At 49.6% G+C, this 15,973-nt stretch overlaps 1 protein-coding gene across 8 annotated transcripts in view; it reads left to right on the forward strand.

Annotated features, from left to right (window-relative positions):
- Nucleotides 1-9,739: 9,739 nt before the first annotated feature.
- The window catches only part of ASAP3 (ArfGAP with SH3 domain, ankyrin repeat and PH domain 3), a 55,975-nt gene continuing 49,741 nt past the window's right edge, over nucleotides 9,740-15,973 (forward strand). For 2 of the 8 annotated variants that reach the window (XM_063701853.1, XM_055387568.2), the window contains exon 1: nucleotides 9,746-10,054. Coding sequence is in view for 4 of the 8 variants with exons in the window: in XM_055387544.2 (XP_055243519.2) it covers nucleotides 9,957-10,085 (129 nt within the window). In the remaining 4 variants the exon portion in view is untranslated. Of the gene's footprint in view, nucleotides 10,086-15,973 lie in introns of all 8 variants that reach the window. The other 6 variants (XM_055387544.2, XM_055387565.2, XM_055387547.2 and 3 more) reach the window with 6 other exon arrangements.

Here is a 15,973-nt window from a genome sequence, read left to right on the forward strand (position 1 = left end):
CGCCCTTCTCCTGCCTCAGCCTCCCGAGTAGCTGGGACTACAGGCGCCCGCCATCACGCCCGGCTAATTTTTTTTGTATTTTTAGTAGAGATGGGGTTTCACCATGTTAGCCAGGATGGTCTCGATCTCCTGACCTTGTGATCTGCTCGCCTCGGCCTCCCAAAGTGCTGGGATTACAGGTGTAAGCCACTGCGCCCGGCCCCCTGGTAGCTTTTTGAGCACAGGTATACTCATAGCTCAAAGTCCCTATATGTCATTGCCCAACAACAGTGTTTTTTTTCTTGTCTTTTTTTTGTTTTTTTGTTTTTTTGAGATGGAGTCTCGTTCTGTCGTCCAGGCTGGAGTGCAGTGGCACGATCTCAGCTCACTGCAACTTCTGCCTCCTTGGTTCAAACAATTCTCTGCCTCAGCCTCCCGAGTAGCTGGAATTACAGGTGCCTGCCATCACGCTCGGCTAATTTTTTTGTATTTTTAATAGAGACAGGTCTTCACCATCTTGGCCAGGCTGGTCTTGAACTCCTGACCTCATGATCCACCCGCCTCAGCCTCCCAAAGTGCTGGGATTACAGGCATGAGCCACAGCACCTGGCCAACAGTGTTTTCTTACTTACCCATCACAGTAGGCAGAATAATGCCCCACTCCCAAAAGATATCCAATGTCCTAATCCCCCGAACCTGTGAATATGTGATATTACATGGCAAGGGAAAATTAAGATTACAGGTGATAAGATTGCTAATCAGCCGACCCTGAAATGGGTGATTATTTTGGATTATCTAGGTAGACCTTACATAATCATCGTCCTGACTGGTCACGGTGGCTCATGCCTGTAATCTTAGCATTTTGGGAGGCTGAGGCAGGTGGATCATCTGAGGCTAGGAGTTCGAGACCAGCCTGACCAACATGGCGAAACCCGGTCCCTACTAAAAATACAAAAAAATTTAGCCGAGCATGGTGGTGTGCGCCTGTAATCCCAGCAACTCAGGAGGCTGAGGCATGAGAATTGCTTCAGCCTGGGAGGTGGAGGTTGCAGTGAGCCAAGATCACACCACTGCACTCCAGCCTGGGTGACAATTTGAGACTCTGTCTCAAATAATAATAATGATGATGATAATAATAATAATAATAATCATCATCATCATCATCATCATAGTCTTTTTGTTTTTTGAGACAGGATCTCATTCTGTCGCCCAGGCTGGAGTGCAGTGGTGCAGTCACAGTTCATTGCAGCCTCAACCTCCCTTGGCCCAGGTGATCCTCCTGCGTCAGCCTCCCGAGTAGTTGGGACTACAGGTGTGTGCCACCACACCCAGCAAATTTTTTGTAGAGATGGAGTTTTGCCATGTTGCCCAGGCTGATCTTGAACTCCTGGGCTCAGGTGATTTGCCTGCCTCAGTATCCCAAAGTTCTGGGATTACAAGTGTGAGCTACCACACCTGGCCAATTGCAGTTTAAATTGGGTGGTCAGGATAAGCCTCCCTGAGATGGTAGCATTTGGGCTAAGACTTGGCAGAAAGAAGTGAGAACATTGGCCATGTGGATATCTGTGGGAAGACCATGCCAGGCAGGAGGAGCAGCCAGTGCAAAGGTCCTGGGGCACAAGTGTGCCAAGTATATTCAAGGAACACTAAGGAAGTCAATGTGACTGGAGCAGGGGAGGAGAGGGAGAGTGAGAAGGGATGAGGTCAGAGGAAGGCAGATTAGGTAAGACCTTCAGGCCATGCAAGGCTTGGCTTTTGGCTTGAGTGAGAGGCATTAGAGGGTTTTGCAGAGTGCAATGACATGATCTGGTATCAGAGTCACTTGCTGCTCAGTTGAGAATAGGCTGTAGGCCGGGCATGGCGGCTCACACCTGTAATCCTAGCACTCTGAGAGGCCAAGATAGGTGGATCACTTGAGGTCAGGAGTTCAAGACCAGCCTGGCCAACATGGCGAAGCCCCATCTCTACTAAAAATACAAAAATTAGCTGGGCATGGTGGCACATGCCTGTAATTCCAGCTACTTGGAAGGATGAGGCATGAGAATTGCTTGAAGTTGTGAGGTTGCAGTGAGCCAAGATTGTGCCACTGCACTACAACTTGGGCAACAGAGCGAGACCCTCTCTCTCAAAAAAAAAAAAAAAAAAAAAGAATAGGCTGGAGAGCAGCCAGGATGGAAGCAGAGAGCACAATGAAGGCTCCTGCAGTGATCCGGGCAAGAGATCACAATGGCTTGGACCAGGCCACTAGCGGTGCAATGATGAGGAGTGGCGTTCTAGATATATTTTAGGGATAGAGCCAATGGATTTCATGATGTGGGGTGTGAGAGAAAGAGAAGAGTCAAGAATGTTCATCCTGAACGCTAGAAAATGGAAGTTGTGGGCTGGGCGCAGTGGTTCATACCTGTAATCCCAGCACTTTGGGAGGCCGAGGCTGGCAGATCACGAGGTCAGGAGTTCAAGACCAGCATGACCAACATGGTGAAACCCTGTCTCTACTAAAAAATACAAAAATTAGCTGGGCATGGTGGCACACACCTGTAATCCCAGCTATTCGGGAGGCTAAGGCAGGAGAATTGCTTGAACCCGGGAGGCGGAGGTTGCAGTGAGCCGAGATTATGCCATTGCACTCCAGCCTGGGCAGCACAGCGAGACTCTGTCTCAAAAAAAAAAGAAGAAAATGGAAGTTGCCACCAGTTTAGATGAGGAAGAGGTGTGTGCATGTGCATGTGCATGTGCGTGCATGTGCGTGCATGTGTGCATGTGTGTATGCATAGGTACTTTGGGTAGGGAAGCCAGGAATTCAGCTTTGCATAGGTTAAGTTCAAGATGGCCCCTTAGACTTCCAGGCAGACGTGTCTGGAGGCAGTTGGATATAGTAATCTGCAGGTCAAGGGAGAGGGTCCAGGCTGGAGTTACAAGTTGGGAATCACCAGGATCTAGATGATATTTAAAGCCATGGGACTGGGTGGAATCCCCAAGGGAGTGAGCATGGAGAGTGGAGAGGAGTCCTCAGTGCTGAGAAATCAGAAAGAAGAGGAGGAGCAAACCAAGGAGTTCAAGAAGGAGCCACCAGTACGACAGGAAGAAAATCAAAGCAGTGTGGGTCTTGAGGCCAAGTAAAGAAATGGGGGAGACGTTAGGCAGCTGCTGGAGGGGCTACAGGATGAGGACTGAGCACTGACCTCTGGGTTCAGCGGGTGGGGGGGTCATGGTGGCCTTGATGAGAGCAGTTCAGTGGCTGGTGGGAGCCAAATTCTGATCAGGCAGAGTTTAAGAGAATATAGCAAGGCCAGGCATGGTGGCACGCACCTGTAGTCGCAATGACTCTGGAGGTTGAGGCAGGAGGATTGGTCAAGGTTACAGAGCCATGATCATGCCACTGTGCTCCAGCCTGGGTGACAGAGCGAGACCCTGTCTCTAACCAGTGGCGTGATCAAAGCTGTGTATAGCCTCACACTCCTGGGCTCAAGCAATCCTCCCACCTCAGCCTCCCAAGTAGCAGAATGTAGCAGGACTACAGACACGTGCCATCACACCTGACTAATTTTTAAATTTTTTGTAGAAGCGAAGTCTCACTATGTTGTCCATTGTGCCCAACCCCTTGATGGTTTGATTTTATCTGGAAAAAAACTTGCTCCAGAGAGCAAGCATCCCAGGACCTCTCTGAGCTCATTTCTTACCCTCCCCACTGCTTCACCCCAGAGGACTCTCCTCTTGGCACATGGCAGTTTGCCAGTGAACCAAAATCAAGCACAAGAATCTAATAATACCATCAGAGGTGTTTAAACTAGAGTGACTCCATCTTGAATAGGGTCTGGGTAAAATAAGGTTGAGACCTACTGGCCTGCACTTCCAGAAAGCTGGGCATTCTAAGTCACAGGATGAGATACAGGTCACAAAGACGTTGCTGATAAAACAGCCTGCGGTAAAGAAGCCAGCCAAAATCCACCAAAACCAAGATTGCTGCAAAGTGACCTCTGGTCATCCTCACTGCTCATTATATGCTAATTATAATACAGTAGCATGCTAAGAGACACTCCCACCAGTGCCCCGACAGTTTACAAATGCCATGGCAACGTCAGGAAGTTACCCTATAGGGTCTAAAAAGGGGAGGAACCCTCAGTTCTGAGCACCCCTTTCCGGGAAAACTCATGAATAATCCATCCCTTGTTTAGCATATAATCAAGAAATGACCATAAAAATGCGCAACCAGCAGCCCCTGGGGGCAGCTTTGCCTATAGGTTATCCATTCTGTATTCCTTCACTTTCCTAATAAACTTGCTTTCGCTTTATGGACTTTGTGCGAGATCCAAGAACCCTCTCTTGGGGTCTGGACCCCTTTCCAGTAACGGTACCAGCAGAGGACTGTTCAAGCAGTTGCTCCTGACTCTCTATTTATTGATTGTATGCAGAAATGAGGAGAAGCTATCTTGAGAGGTTCTATTTTAAAAATTATGGCACTGAAAGTACAGTATTTGCATTAGGTACATCAAACACTTGGAATCCTTACAGTTTTCTCTCCTTCTCTATTTTGATCCAATATAAACATAGTCGGGCATGACATAATATCAAATATCTATAGACTACTTAAAGATTACCCTAAACCTGGAGGTTCAGAAAAAATTTCACTGTAATTGAATTGTTCACATATTTAAGTAAAAACAAAAAGTTATTTTACTTAAAAAGAGAGAGAGAGAGAATGGCCAGGCTCAGTGGCTTAGACCTATAATTCCAGCACTTTGGGAGGCTGAGGAGGGAGGATCGCTTGAGCTCAAGAGTTCGAGACCAGCCTGGGCAAAGTGAGACCCCTGCCCGCCGACCTCCATATAAAAATTAAAAGTGGCCAGGCGCGGTGGCTCACGCCTGTAATCCCAGCACTTTGGGAGGCTGAGGCGGGCGGATCACGAGGTCAAGAGATCGAGACCATCCTGGCTAACAGGGTGAAACCCCTTCTCTACTAAAAATACAAAAAATTAGCTGGGCATGGCGGCGGGCACCTGTAGTCCCAGCAACTTGGGAGGCTGAGGCAGGAGAATGCTGTGAACCCGGGAGGCGGAGCTTGCAGTGAGCCGAGATTGAGCCACTGCACTCCAGCCTGGGTGACAGAGCAAGACTCCATCTCAAAAAAAAAAAAAATTAAAAAAAAATTAAAAGTTAGCCCAGTGTGGTGGCACACATCTGTGGTCCCAGGTATTTGGGAGGCTGAGATGGGAGGATCCCTTGAGCCCAGGAGGTTTAGACTATAGTGAGCCATGATCATGCCACTGCACTCCAGCCCAGGTGACAAAGTGAGACCCTGTCTCAAAATAATAACAATAAAACAAAACAAAGAAGGCTTTAATGTCTTGCAGACCTGGGTTGGAATCCTGGTTATATTGCTTGTTCATTCTGACTTTATACAAATTAATCTCTCTGAGCTTTAATTTCAGTGAGATGGGAAGCATAACGTCACCTACCTCATAGGGTTGCTGTGAGTATTGAGTGGGTATTGAGTGAACTATTGCTTGTATAGCCCTTGGCCCTGTGACTAGTACGTAGTAAATAAATAAATAAATAAATAAATAGGTGGGCCAGAGCCCCAGACCAGAAAACTGATTATTACAGTCCACAGTGGTAACTGCTGTGGTGGGGGATACTGGGTCCCATAGGAGTCCAGAGTAAGTACATCAAGGAAGAGTTCTTGGAGGAGTTGACATCTAAGTTGGCCTGCCGAAAGGACGTGGGAGAGCATTACAGACGGAGGGGAGAACAGTGAAGGGGCTCAATCACAGTGGGGACAGAGAGGCAAGAGATCAGCCTGTGAATGGCAGGAGCAGCAAGACCATGCAGGGCTAGACATCCATGAAAACAAGTTTGGCTTTTATTCAGAGAGCAATGTGGGGGCCACTGAAGAGTTCTAAGTAGAGGAGCAACAGAACAGATATGCAAGATTAGGGGCAGGGAGACCAGCGAGGAAGTGAGAGGTGGCAGTGGTCTGGACTGGGGTTGGCCTGCAGATGGAGAAGGTGGTCTCATTGGTGAGACTGGTGACAAGACTTGTTTGAGGGGAGGTTGGTAGAAGAAGGGAGGAGAGGATGGCTCCGAGGGGGTGCATGGTAATGCCTTCCATCAAGACAGGGACAGAAAACAATCTGGTGCAAGGGGTGGGCGTACGAGATGGTGAGTTCAGTTTTGGACCTGTAGAGTTTAAGGTGTCTGTCTGTGAGCCAGTGAAATGAAACTGTCTCATAGGTGGCTGGATACATAGATCTTGAACTAGAGAAGAGTCCAGGCTGGAAATACAGCCTTGGAAGATGTGATTGGCTCAGTAATGGCTCCCAAAGATATCCAGGTCCTAATCCATGGAACCTGTAAATGGCACTTATATAGCAAAAGAGATTTTGCAGGTGTGATTAAATTAAGGATTTTGAGATGGGGAGATTATCCTGGATTATCTGGATAGGCCCTAAATGTAATCACAAATGTCCTTATAAGAGGGAGGCTGAGCACTTTGAGAGGTCCAGGTGGGTGGACCACTTGAGGTCAGGAGTTGGAGACCAGTCTGGCCAACATGATGAAACCCTGTCTGTACTAAAAATACAAAAAATAAAAATATAAATAAATAAAAAATAAAAATAAAAAATTAGCTGGGTATGGTGGCATGGGCCTGTAATTCTAGCTACTTAGGAGGCTGAGGCACAAAAATCCCTTGAATCTGTGAAGCAGAGGTTGCAGTGAGCTGAGATCACACCACTGCACTCCAGCCTGGGCGACAGAGAGGCATCACGTCTCAAAAAAAAAAAAGAGAGGTTGAACTAGCCGGGCATGGTGTCATGCACCTGCAGTCCCAGCTACTTGGGAGGCTGAGGTGGGAGGATCGCAAAAGCCCAGGAGGTTGAGACTTCAGGGAGCTGTGATCACTCCACTGCTTGGAGTGACAGAATGAGACCCTGCCTCAAAAAAAAAAAAAAAAAGGGGGGGGCCGGGCGCCGTGGCTCATGCCTGTAATCCCAGAACTTTGGGAGGCCGATGCGGGTGGATCTCCTAAGGTCAGGAGTTCGAGGACCAACGTTGAGAAACCCCATCTCTACTAAACATACAAAATTAGCCGGGCGTAGTGGCGCATGCCTGTAATCCCAGCTACTCTGGAGGCTGAGGCAGGAGAATCGCTGGAACCCGGGAGGCAGAGGTTGTGGTGAGCTGAGATCACACCATTGCACTTCAGCCTGGGCAACAAGAGTGAAACTCCGTCTCAAAAAAAAAAAACAAAAAAAAAAAACAAAAAGAAGAGGGGTTGGGGAGGCTGGGAGAAATTTGATCACAGGGAAGAAGGCAAGTAAGATGCTTGAAGATGCTGCTGCCCTTGAAGGTGGAAGGTGCCATAAGCCAAAGAATGCAAAAACTACAGCTCTCAAAGCTGCAAAAGCAAGAAAACAGATGCTCCCTTATAGCATCCAGAGGAAGTACAGCCCCACTGATACCTTGATCTTAGCCCAGTGAAAGTTATTGCAGACTTGTGACCTCCAGACATGTAAAAGAATAAATGTGGCCAGGCGCAGTGGCTCATGCCTGTAATCCCAGCACTCTGGGAGGCCGAGGTGGGCAGATCACCCGAGGTCAGAAGTTCAAGACCAGCCTGGCCAACATGGTGAAACCCCATCTCTACTAAAAAATACAAAAATTAGCTGGGTGTGGTGGCATGTGCCTGTAATCCCAGCTACTTGGGAGGCTGAGGGAAGTTACTGGTGATTTGTTATAGCAGCAACAGGAAACTAGTACAGAAGACATCAACATTACCGTTGGGATTGGATGAAAAAATCCAGGAAGGCTGATAGAGTGAGACATGCAGAGGATTTAGCAGAGAGCTCCCAACAACTCCAGCATTTAAGATCCCTGCGGAGGAAGTGCATCTCAGAAAGGGCTCTTGGAACAGCCAGAGGGAGGAGGGCCACCAAAGAAAATAGTTCTCCTAGGATTCAGGGGCAAGGGTGTTTCAAGGAGAAGGGAGTGGTTAACATTGTCAGATGCTCCTAGAAGTCAAGCAAGAAAAATGCCTAAGCTCAGGAGTTTGAGGCTGCCTTGAGCTATGATCATTGCACTGCACTTCAGCCTGGGCGACAGAGTGAGACCTTGTCTCTAAAAATAGATAACAAGAAAAGTGCCTATTTGGTTTCAACAGGAGAAGTTGACCTTGAAAGAACTCTTGGAATAGTTGTCGTCTCTATCAGATGGTACACATTTTTTTCAACTTTTAATTCTTTTTTCTTTCTTTTCTTTTTCTTTTTTTTTTTTTTTTTTGAGACAGGGTCTCACTTTGTCACCCAGGCTGGAGTGCAATGGCAGGATCTCAGCTCACTGCAAACTTGACCTCCCAGGTTTAAGCCATTTTCCTGCCTCAGCCCACCAAGTAGCTGGGACTACAGGCAAGAGCCACCACGCCGGGCTAATTTTTGTATATTTTGTAGAGACAAGGTTTCGCCATGTTGCTCAGGTTGGCCTTGAACTCCTGAACGATCCGCTCACCTCGGCTTCCCAAAGTGCTAAGATTACAGGCATGAGCCATCGCTCCCGTCAACTTTTAATTCTATTACACAGTAGTATATGGTCATTGTATAAAAGTTAGGATATACAGATTCACCAAAAGAAAAGAAAGTTACTCATAATGTCTTCAGCTAGTGCATATCTGTCTTCAGCTAGTGCATAAAATGTTGCTGGTGCAACATTTTAGTGCATATCTTTCCGGGTTTTTTTTTTTTTTTTCCTTTCCTTTTCTGTGCGAGAAAAGGAAAGATTCTCTCAATCGCAGCCCTGTGGGGTAAAATACCATGAGGCCATTTTAAGAGGGGGAAATGCAGGCTTAAGAGAAGCAAGCAATTTATCCAAAGTAACCAAGATTGGAATCTAGGTTCCTCTGACTCCAAAACCAATGTTCCTTGCCGCGGTGCTTTCCTAGCTTTTTACTTGGAGAACTTTTCCCCAGAGGACCTCAGGCTTCAGAACTAAACCTAAGTGGATTTCTATCCTGAACCCCATCCCTCATCCGCCCCAAAGGATGGTGAGCCAGATTAAGGGGTGAAAGGCGGAGCAGGAAGAGTAAAGGCGTGGGTGCGATCTATGGTCGGGTAAGAGGGAACTAGTACACGCACGTGTTCGGTTCTTCGCAACATCACAATCAAGCGGGCATCAGGCTTCCCATTGTATAGATAAGGAAACTGAGGTTCCAGGAAGAGAAGTAATTTTCCCCAAGTCACACAGCTAGCCAGGGGCCCCGATCCACACATCCCCGGGGCGGCGGGGGTTATCAGGAGGGAGTCCCCGGATGCCTGCAAAGCTGAGGCTGAGAGCTGGGCGTACGCAGCAAGAGAGGGGTGGGGCGATTCGGGGCGGAGCGAGGCAAGGAGATTGGGCGGGACTGGGGAGAGAGGAGGGAAGGGTGGCGGGGGGGTGGTAGGGCAGAAGGGGCGAGGTCATGGGGAACTCGGAACGAATCAGCAGAGGAGGGAGGGAGAGGGAGGGGGCTCTAAGACTCGGCGCGGAGATGGAGCAGCCTGGGCCGTGCAAGGGAGGAGGATTTGGAAGACCCAGAGCGGGATGAAACGGGACAGAGCCCTGAAGGGGCAGGGATGGGGGAAGGCGGAGGAGTTTCGACTGAGGCCAGGGGTGGGGCATCGAGCCAGGGGGCGGGGTCTGAGGCGGTGAGGGGCTGGGGGCGTGGCCGAGGGGGCCGGCGAGGGGCCGGGGAGGCGGCCTGACGCGGTGCGGGGCCGGGACCGGGGCCGGAGCCTGGACCGTGGCGGTGGAGGACGGCGAGGAGCCGGGGGCGGGGCCGTCCCAGCTGAGGAGCGGAGAGCGGCTGGAGGGGCGGGGGCGGGGCGTGCGGAGGGGCGGGGCGTGCGGAGGCCGGGACGGCGCCCCCGGCCGGCGGTGAGGCCGGCTCAGCGCGGAGCAGCTCAGTGCCCCCCGCGCCCCGCTCCGGCAGCCCCACGCTCGCGCCCGCCATGCCGGAGCAGTTCAGCGTCGCCGAGTTCCTGGCCGTCACCGCGGAGGACCTCAGCTCCCCGGCTGGGGCCGCCGCCTTCGCCGCCAAGATGCCCCGGTACCGAGGGGCGGCGCTGGCGCGGGAGGAGGTGAGGGGGCCGAGGCGGGAGGGGTCGGGGGTCGGCGCCGGGCCTGGCCTTGACCTCCACAGGCGTGTCGCACCCGAGCTGCGATGGCCCTTCACCGCGCCCCGAAACCTGCCCCCTCCCTAGGTCTGGGAGGACCAAGCTCATCTCCAACAGCTGCGTCCTCACCGTCGAGGCGGGGGGAGGCCCGAGGGACCGTTTTGGGGGGCCTCGAGGTCACTTCGATGACAAACTCCACAGGTCGGGGGACGTACCCCAAGTGCCCCGCGTGACCGCCTCATCACATATGTGTTTGCCTAGCGCCTTCCAGCCTCAGTTTGCGTTTTCATCTTCGGAGCCCCACAAGTGTGCCCCCCGAGTCACTCCCCTTCTGAGAGGCAGGCTTCCCGCCTCAGTCCTGAACTTTCTTCCCCCCGGCTGCAGAGAGGCCCCCTCCCCCTTGCGGCTGCTTCGGAGATTTGGCCCGCGTTTGTGGAATGAATGCGGATGGGAAGGCGCCAGGAGCCGGGGTTCACCTTGGCCGGGCTGTTGGCAAGTTTATTGTCTCCTCTCCCCTCCCCTCTCCTCTTTGTCTTTCCCAGCAAAGCGTCCCAGGCCTTTTCTTTCGGTCTTGCAGACTGCCCCACCCCATTCCCATGCTCTTCGGAGTTCCTTCCATTCCTCTTCTCTGAACCTGCTGCAGCTTTCCGCAGCTCCTCTGCAAAGAATATTCTAGGACAGACACCCCGTGGCCTTGGTCCAACGGAGAATAATGTGTTTTTGCAGCTACCCATCCAAAGGATGCCCTCAATTTGGGTGGCATTTTGGACCTCAGCAACGGCTCTAGCCTTCCACCCTTCACCTTAAGTGTACTAGGCACCCACTGCGCGGCAGATACAAAGCTCAGTAGTTCATAATACCCTGCGCCAGTGTCAGGAAATCTGTCCTCTTCTTCTCTCTTGTCAGGCTGACCCTCCATCTCGGAGTCTGTTTGTATCACTTTGTAAGGGTGATAGAGGATTGTGGAAGGAGCATCGACTTTGGGGAAGGCCGACCTTTTTTCTTTCTTTTTTTTTTTTTTTTTTTTTTGAGACGGAGTCTCGCTGTGTCGCCCAGGCTGGAGTGCAGTGACGCGATCTTGGCTCAATGCAAACTCCGCCTCCCAGGTTCACACCATTCTCCTGCCTCAGCCTCCCGAGTAGCTGGGACTACAGGCGCCCGCCACTACGCCTGGCTAATTTTTTTTTGTATTTTTAGTAGAGACGGGGTTTCACCGTGTTAGCCAGGATGGTCTCGATCTCCTGACCTCATGATCCGCCCGTCTCGGCCTCCCAAAGTGTTGGGATTACAGGCGTGAGCCACCGCGCCTGGCCAAGGCAGACCTTTTTTCAAACGCTGGCTCTGCAGTTTGCCATTTGGGTGAACGTGGGCATGTGACCTGTTCTGTCATCTGTGGAATGGGGGTAATAATGTGTACCTCACATGAGACAATGCATATAAAGCATGCATCTTTTTTTTGGAGATAGAATCTTGCTCTGTCTCCCAGGCTGGAGTACAGTGGTGCGATCTCGGCTGACTGCAATCTCTGCCTCCCGGGTTCAAGCAATTCTCATTCCTCAGCCTCCCAAGCAGCTGGAATTACAGGCATGCTCCACCACACCCGGCTAATATTTGTATTTTTAGTAGAGACAGGGTTTCACCATGTTGGTCAGGCTGTTCTTGAACTCCTGAGGTCAGGCAGTCTATCCGCCTTGGCCTCTCAAAGTGCTAGGATTATAGGTGTGAGCCGCTGCACCGGCCCATGCCTCTTGATAAATGGAATGATTATCGTCAGATTAATCGGCAGATCTCTTTAGACAGTGATTGGGTCTCTTTTGTCTTCATTTGTCTCACAGAGCCTCACCTTGTCTCATTTGTCTCACGGAGCCTAGCCTACTACTTTGCACATAGTAGGGGTACATGTTTTATTAAAATAAGAAGCAGCCGGTCAGATTTGGCTTCCTTCCTTGGGCAGAACCAGTAGCTTGGAGTCCACTGCCTGTGGATGTGGGTTATATTTTACTGTGGGGCTCACAGGGAAACACTGCTGTCCAGCCCATCCTTTGGAGAGCTTCCTGAGATTTGTCTTCATAGCCTCACATTTCATGACCCAGAATAGCTCAGTGCCATCCACATTCTTAGGGATTTCATGGTTCATCCTCCTCCCCAGGTTGTTCATTAGAATCTTAGAGCAGGAGAAGGGGCTCCAATATGAACCTTATCCATGGACAGAAATGCCCATTTATGCCCATACATCTGGCCTTGTCTGGCTGTGTAAGTGTAAGCACTGTGTGTTGGGGGAGGGACCCTTAGAATGGGTCTGGAGGCCACAGCAGGCTCTGTTCAGGGCTCAGCTTTGCCCCAGTTCAGGCAAGACAAAACCCATCCTCCTTTGCCTTCAGATTTTTGGTTTGGTGCATGTGGAGGTTCATTGTTACAACAGAAAGGCTTGCGGCACCCAAACACAGCTTTTCTCTTCAGCATCTTAGGGCCCAAAAAGTTAGAGTCTGAACTTTGGATTAGACTTCCCTGAGGTTTCCTGTTTGGTTTTGCATTTGCATTTATATTTTGCGATTATATTGTGTTTACATATAGTTTGATGCTGCAATTTTTTTCCCCCATTTCTGGGCTTGACTAACCCACCCCCAGGCTTGTAGCTCTATTTGACTGAATCAAAATGCAACTGATTCTTAAGTCAAGTCTTCCAGTTCTGACTGGTTTCCTGGGAGTAACTAGGGACCCTGTCCTGGGACTCGCAGCCCTTTTGTACAGTCCTGCTGGGAAGGACCCTGGGCAGATCACAGGAAACTAGAATATCAGGGACCCTTTTAAGATAGAGACCAGCTAGAAACTCTCTCAGATAAGATGGAGTAACTGATGTCCAGAGAGGCCAAGAGACTTGGCCAAGCTCCTGCGGCTGGATAGTGGGAAAGTTAGCATTTCTACCCAAGTGTTCTACCCCCGGTCCTGTTCTCTTTCCTTTTAAAGACAATCTGTCTGTCCTCCCTACGTAACTTCTCTGAACCTTGTTATTTTATCCTTAAAATGGATCTCTTAATCACTCCCTGCTTACCTTACTAGGTTGTTAAAGTTTTTTGTGTTCGATTATGAAGCACCATGCAAATGTGAGGGAGTGTATTAAGATAGTCATTACGTCAACCAGCCTCTTCCTGTCTTGGGCCTCTTTATGCCCATCATCTCATTGATATTCACAACAACAGGTGAAACCGGGCCTAGGGCAGTGGAGGCAGCTGCCCTGTGTCACACAGTGGGTCTCTCTGACTCTGCTGTGCTCTGCCTGGGCTCTGTCCAGCTCTCTGTGCCATCTCTATGGACATAAAGGACACTAAGGACATAAAGATGCTACTTTGATTTGCAGACTATCTAGGGAGAAGTAGCCTGTTACAGGGAGATCAGTAAGAACCCCAGGAGTTTGTCCTGAGTCCCCAGAGAAAGGTACAGTCAATGCCATAAGAGGCAAGTGGAGCAGGAGAGGGAGAGAGCAGTAAGGACTGGTGCAATGAGGGAGAAGTTCCTGGAGGAGGTGACACTTCCAGGTGGAAGGATAGGTGAACCCCATTTATCGGAGAGGACAAGGGAGTGAATTCAGAGACTGGTGGGAAGAGAGCATATTGGAAACCAAGTAAGCCATTTTGACCAGAGCTAAGAATTCACACTATATTGTGTGCCTCAAACTGCTAGTGGACACACCCTCTCCAGTAGGTCTCAGATGAAGCAGTCTGCCACAAATAGGAGATCTTCAAGGCTTGTTTTGTATATATTTTTGAAATTTTAAAAGAAAGTTTTAATTGGACAAGTGGCATAATTTATTATTATTTTATTTTTTGAGACAGGGTCTCACTCTGTCATCCAGGCTAGAGTACAGTGGCACAATCATGGCTCACCACAGCCTCAACCTCCTGGGCTCAGGTGATTTTCCCACCTCAGCCTCCTGAGTAGCTAGGATTACTGGCGCCGGCTTAATTTTTGTATTTTTTGTAGGGTTGGGGTTTCACTATGTTGCCCGGCTGGTCTTGAACTCCTGGGCTCAAGTGATCTGCCCACCTCAGCCTCCAAAAATGTTAGGATTACAGGTGTGAGCCACTATGCTTGGCCAGGGCATAATTTGTAATAAGTAATTTGAAACATAACAGAAAAGGTCTATGAACAACTATCTCAATCCCTGTATTCTCCCCAGAGGTAATTGCTATGGAAATGTACATGCTTCCCAATGTATGTCCTCATGAAAAATATATTATCAGTGGGGGAATGGGAGTGGCTGGGGGAATGTTTACCTAAATTGGTATCAGGTCTTATAATGCACAGTTTAAATTGTTTTGGAGTTACATTTTTCTTTTCCTTTGTGACTTTTGCTTTTTTGAATCTTGTTTTAGAAAGCATTTCCTTCTTAATTTTTAATATTCTTGTGAATTTTACAGTTTGCTTTGTAAAATGTATTTTAGTGTTAAAATTGTGTAATCTTAGAGATTGTTTGCAAGAAACATAAACCCTGTCAAGCTTGTTTCTGTTGGAGGGAAATTTGTTTGTTTGTTTTTTGATCGTCAGAGAAGATTGAGGGAAATTGGCTTTAAAGAATTAGAGGTGCCTCATGAGACTGAAGAGCCGGAGGTAAAAGTACACCTCTCCAGGGCCTGGAACTGGAGGCTGGGAAGTTGTCAGGAACTAAGGCAGCTGCTTCGTCATTCTTGTTCTCTCCTGCCTCTGCTTCCCTCTGCACATCTGATCAGTGCTTTCACTCATTCATCATCACATAGGCCCCAAAGCACAGCCCCCATGCTCACGTGACCTCACTGGGCCAGTGTCTAAAGGTAACCGGACACAAGATTGAGCCAGTCTCATGTCCCACTTCCAAGTTCCTGGCAGAGGTTGACAGCCCGGCCCAGCTTCTGGATTGGGTCCAGTGGCTGGGTCTCCACCCCTGGTTTCATCAGCAGAGGTCATGGAGGGAAAGTGACAGGCAGGGTAAACATGGCCATTGAGACCTATGGTGTGGGAGGGGGCACTTCTCAGAGAAGAGGGGCAGGGCCTGGAAAATCCCCTCAGAAGTATCTATGGCGATTCCTCTTTATTTCACACAGTCCAGGTTCCAGGGAGAGGTGCTGTGTCCATCCTGTTCTGTACCTCCCTGGTTTAGATCATTTATGCATACTCTCAGGTATAGAAGAACCCCTTTAGAAAACTCAGGTATAGGAGTTTTTTCATTTTTTATTTATTTATTTATTTTTTTTGAGACAGAGTCTCACTCTGTCATGCAGGCTGGAGTGCAGTGGCACGATCTCAGCTCACTGTGACCTCCACCTCCCGGGTTCACGCCATTCTTCTGCCTCAACTTCCCGAGTAGCTGGGACTACAGGTGCCCACCACCACGCCCGGATAATTTTTTGTATTTCTAGTAGAGACGGGGTTTCACCGTGTTAGCCAGGATGGTCTCGTTCTCCTGACCTCGTGATCCGCCCGCCTCGTCCTCTTAAAGTGCTGGCATTACAGGCATGAGCCACTGCACCTGGCTGGAGTTTTTTTTTAAGATGGAGTTTCACTCTTGTCACCCAGGCTGGAGTGCAACGGCACGATCTGGGCTAACTGCAACCTCCACCTCCCAGGTTCAAGCGATTCTCCTGCCTCAGCCTCCCGAGTAGCTGGGATTACAGGCGCCCGCCACCATGCCTGGCTAATTTTTGTATTTTCGGTAGAGATGGGGTTTTGCCATGTTGGCCAGGCTTGTCTCAAACTCCTGACCTCAGGTGATCCACCCACCTCGGCCTCCCAAAGTGCTGGGATTACAGGCATGAGCCACTGTGCCCAGCAGTTTAAAAGATTTAAAAGATGAGATTAGAATGCTAAGGGGGTGCAGC

This window comes from Gorilla gorilla, chromosome 1 (assembly GCF_029281585.2).
Source record: "Gorilla gorilla gorilla isolate KB3781 chromosome 1, NHGRI_mGorGor1-v2.1_pri, whole genome shotgun sequence".
In the NCBI taxonomy this organism is placed as follows: domain Eukaryota; kingdom Metazoa; phylum Chordata; class Mammalia; order Primates; family Hominidae; genus Gorilla; species Gorilla gorilla.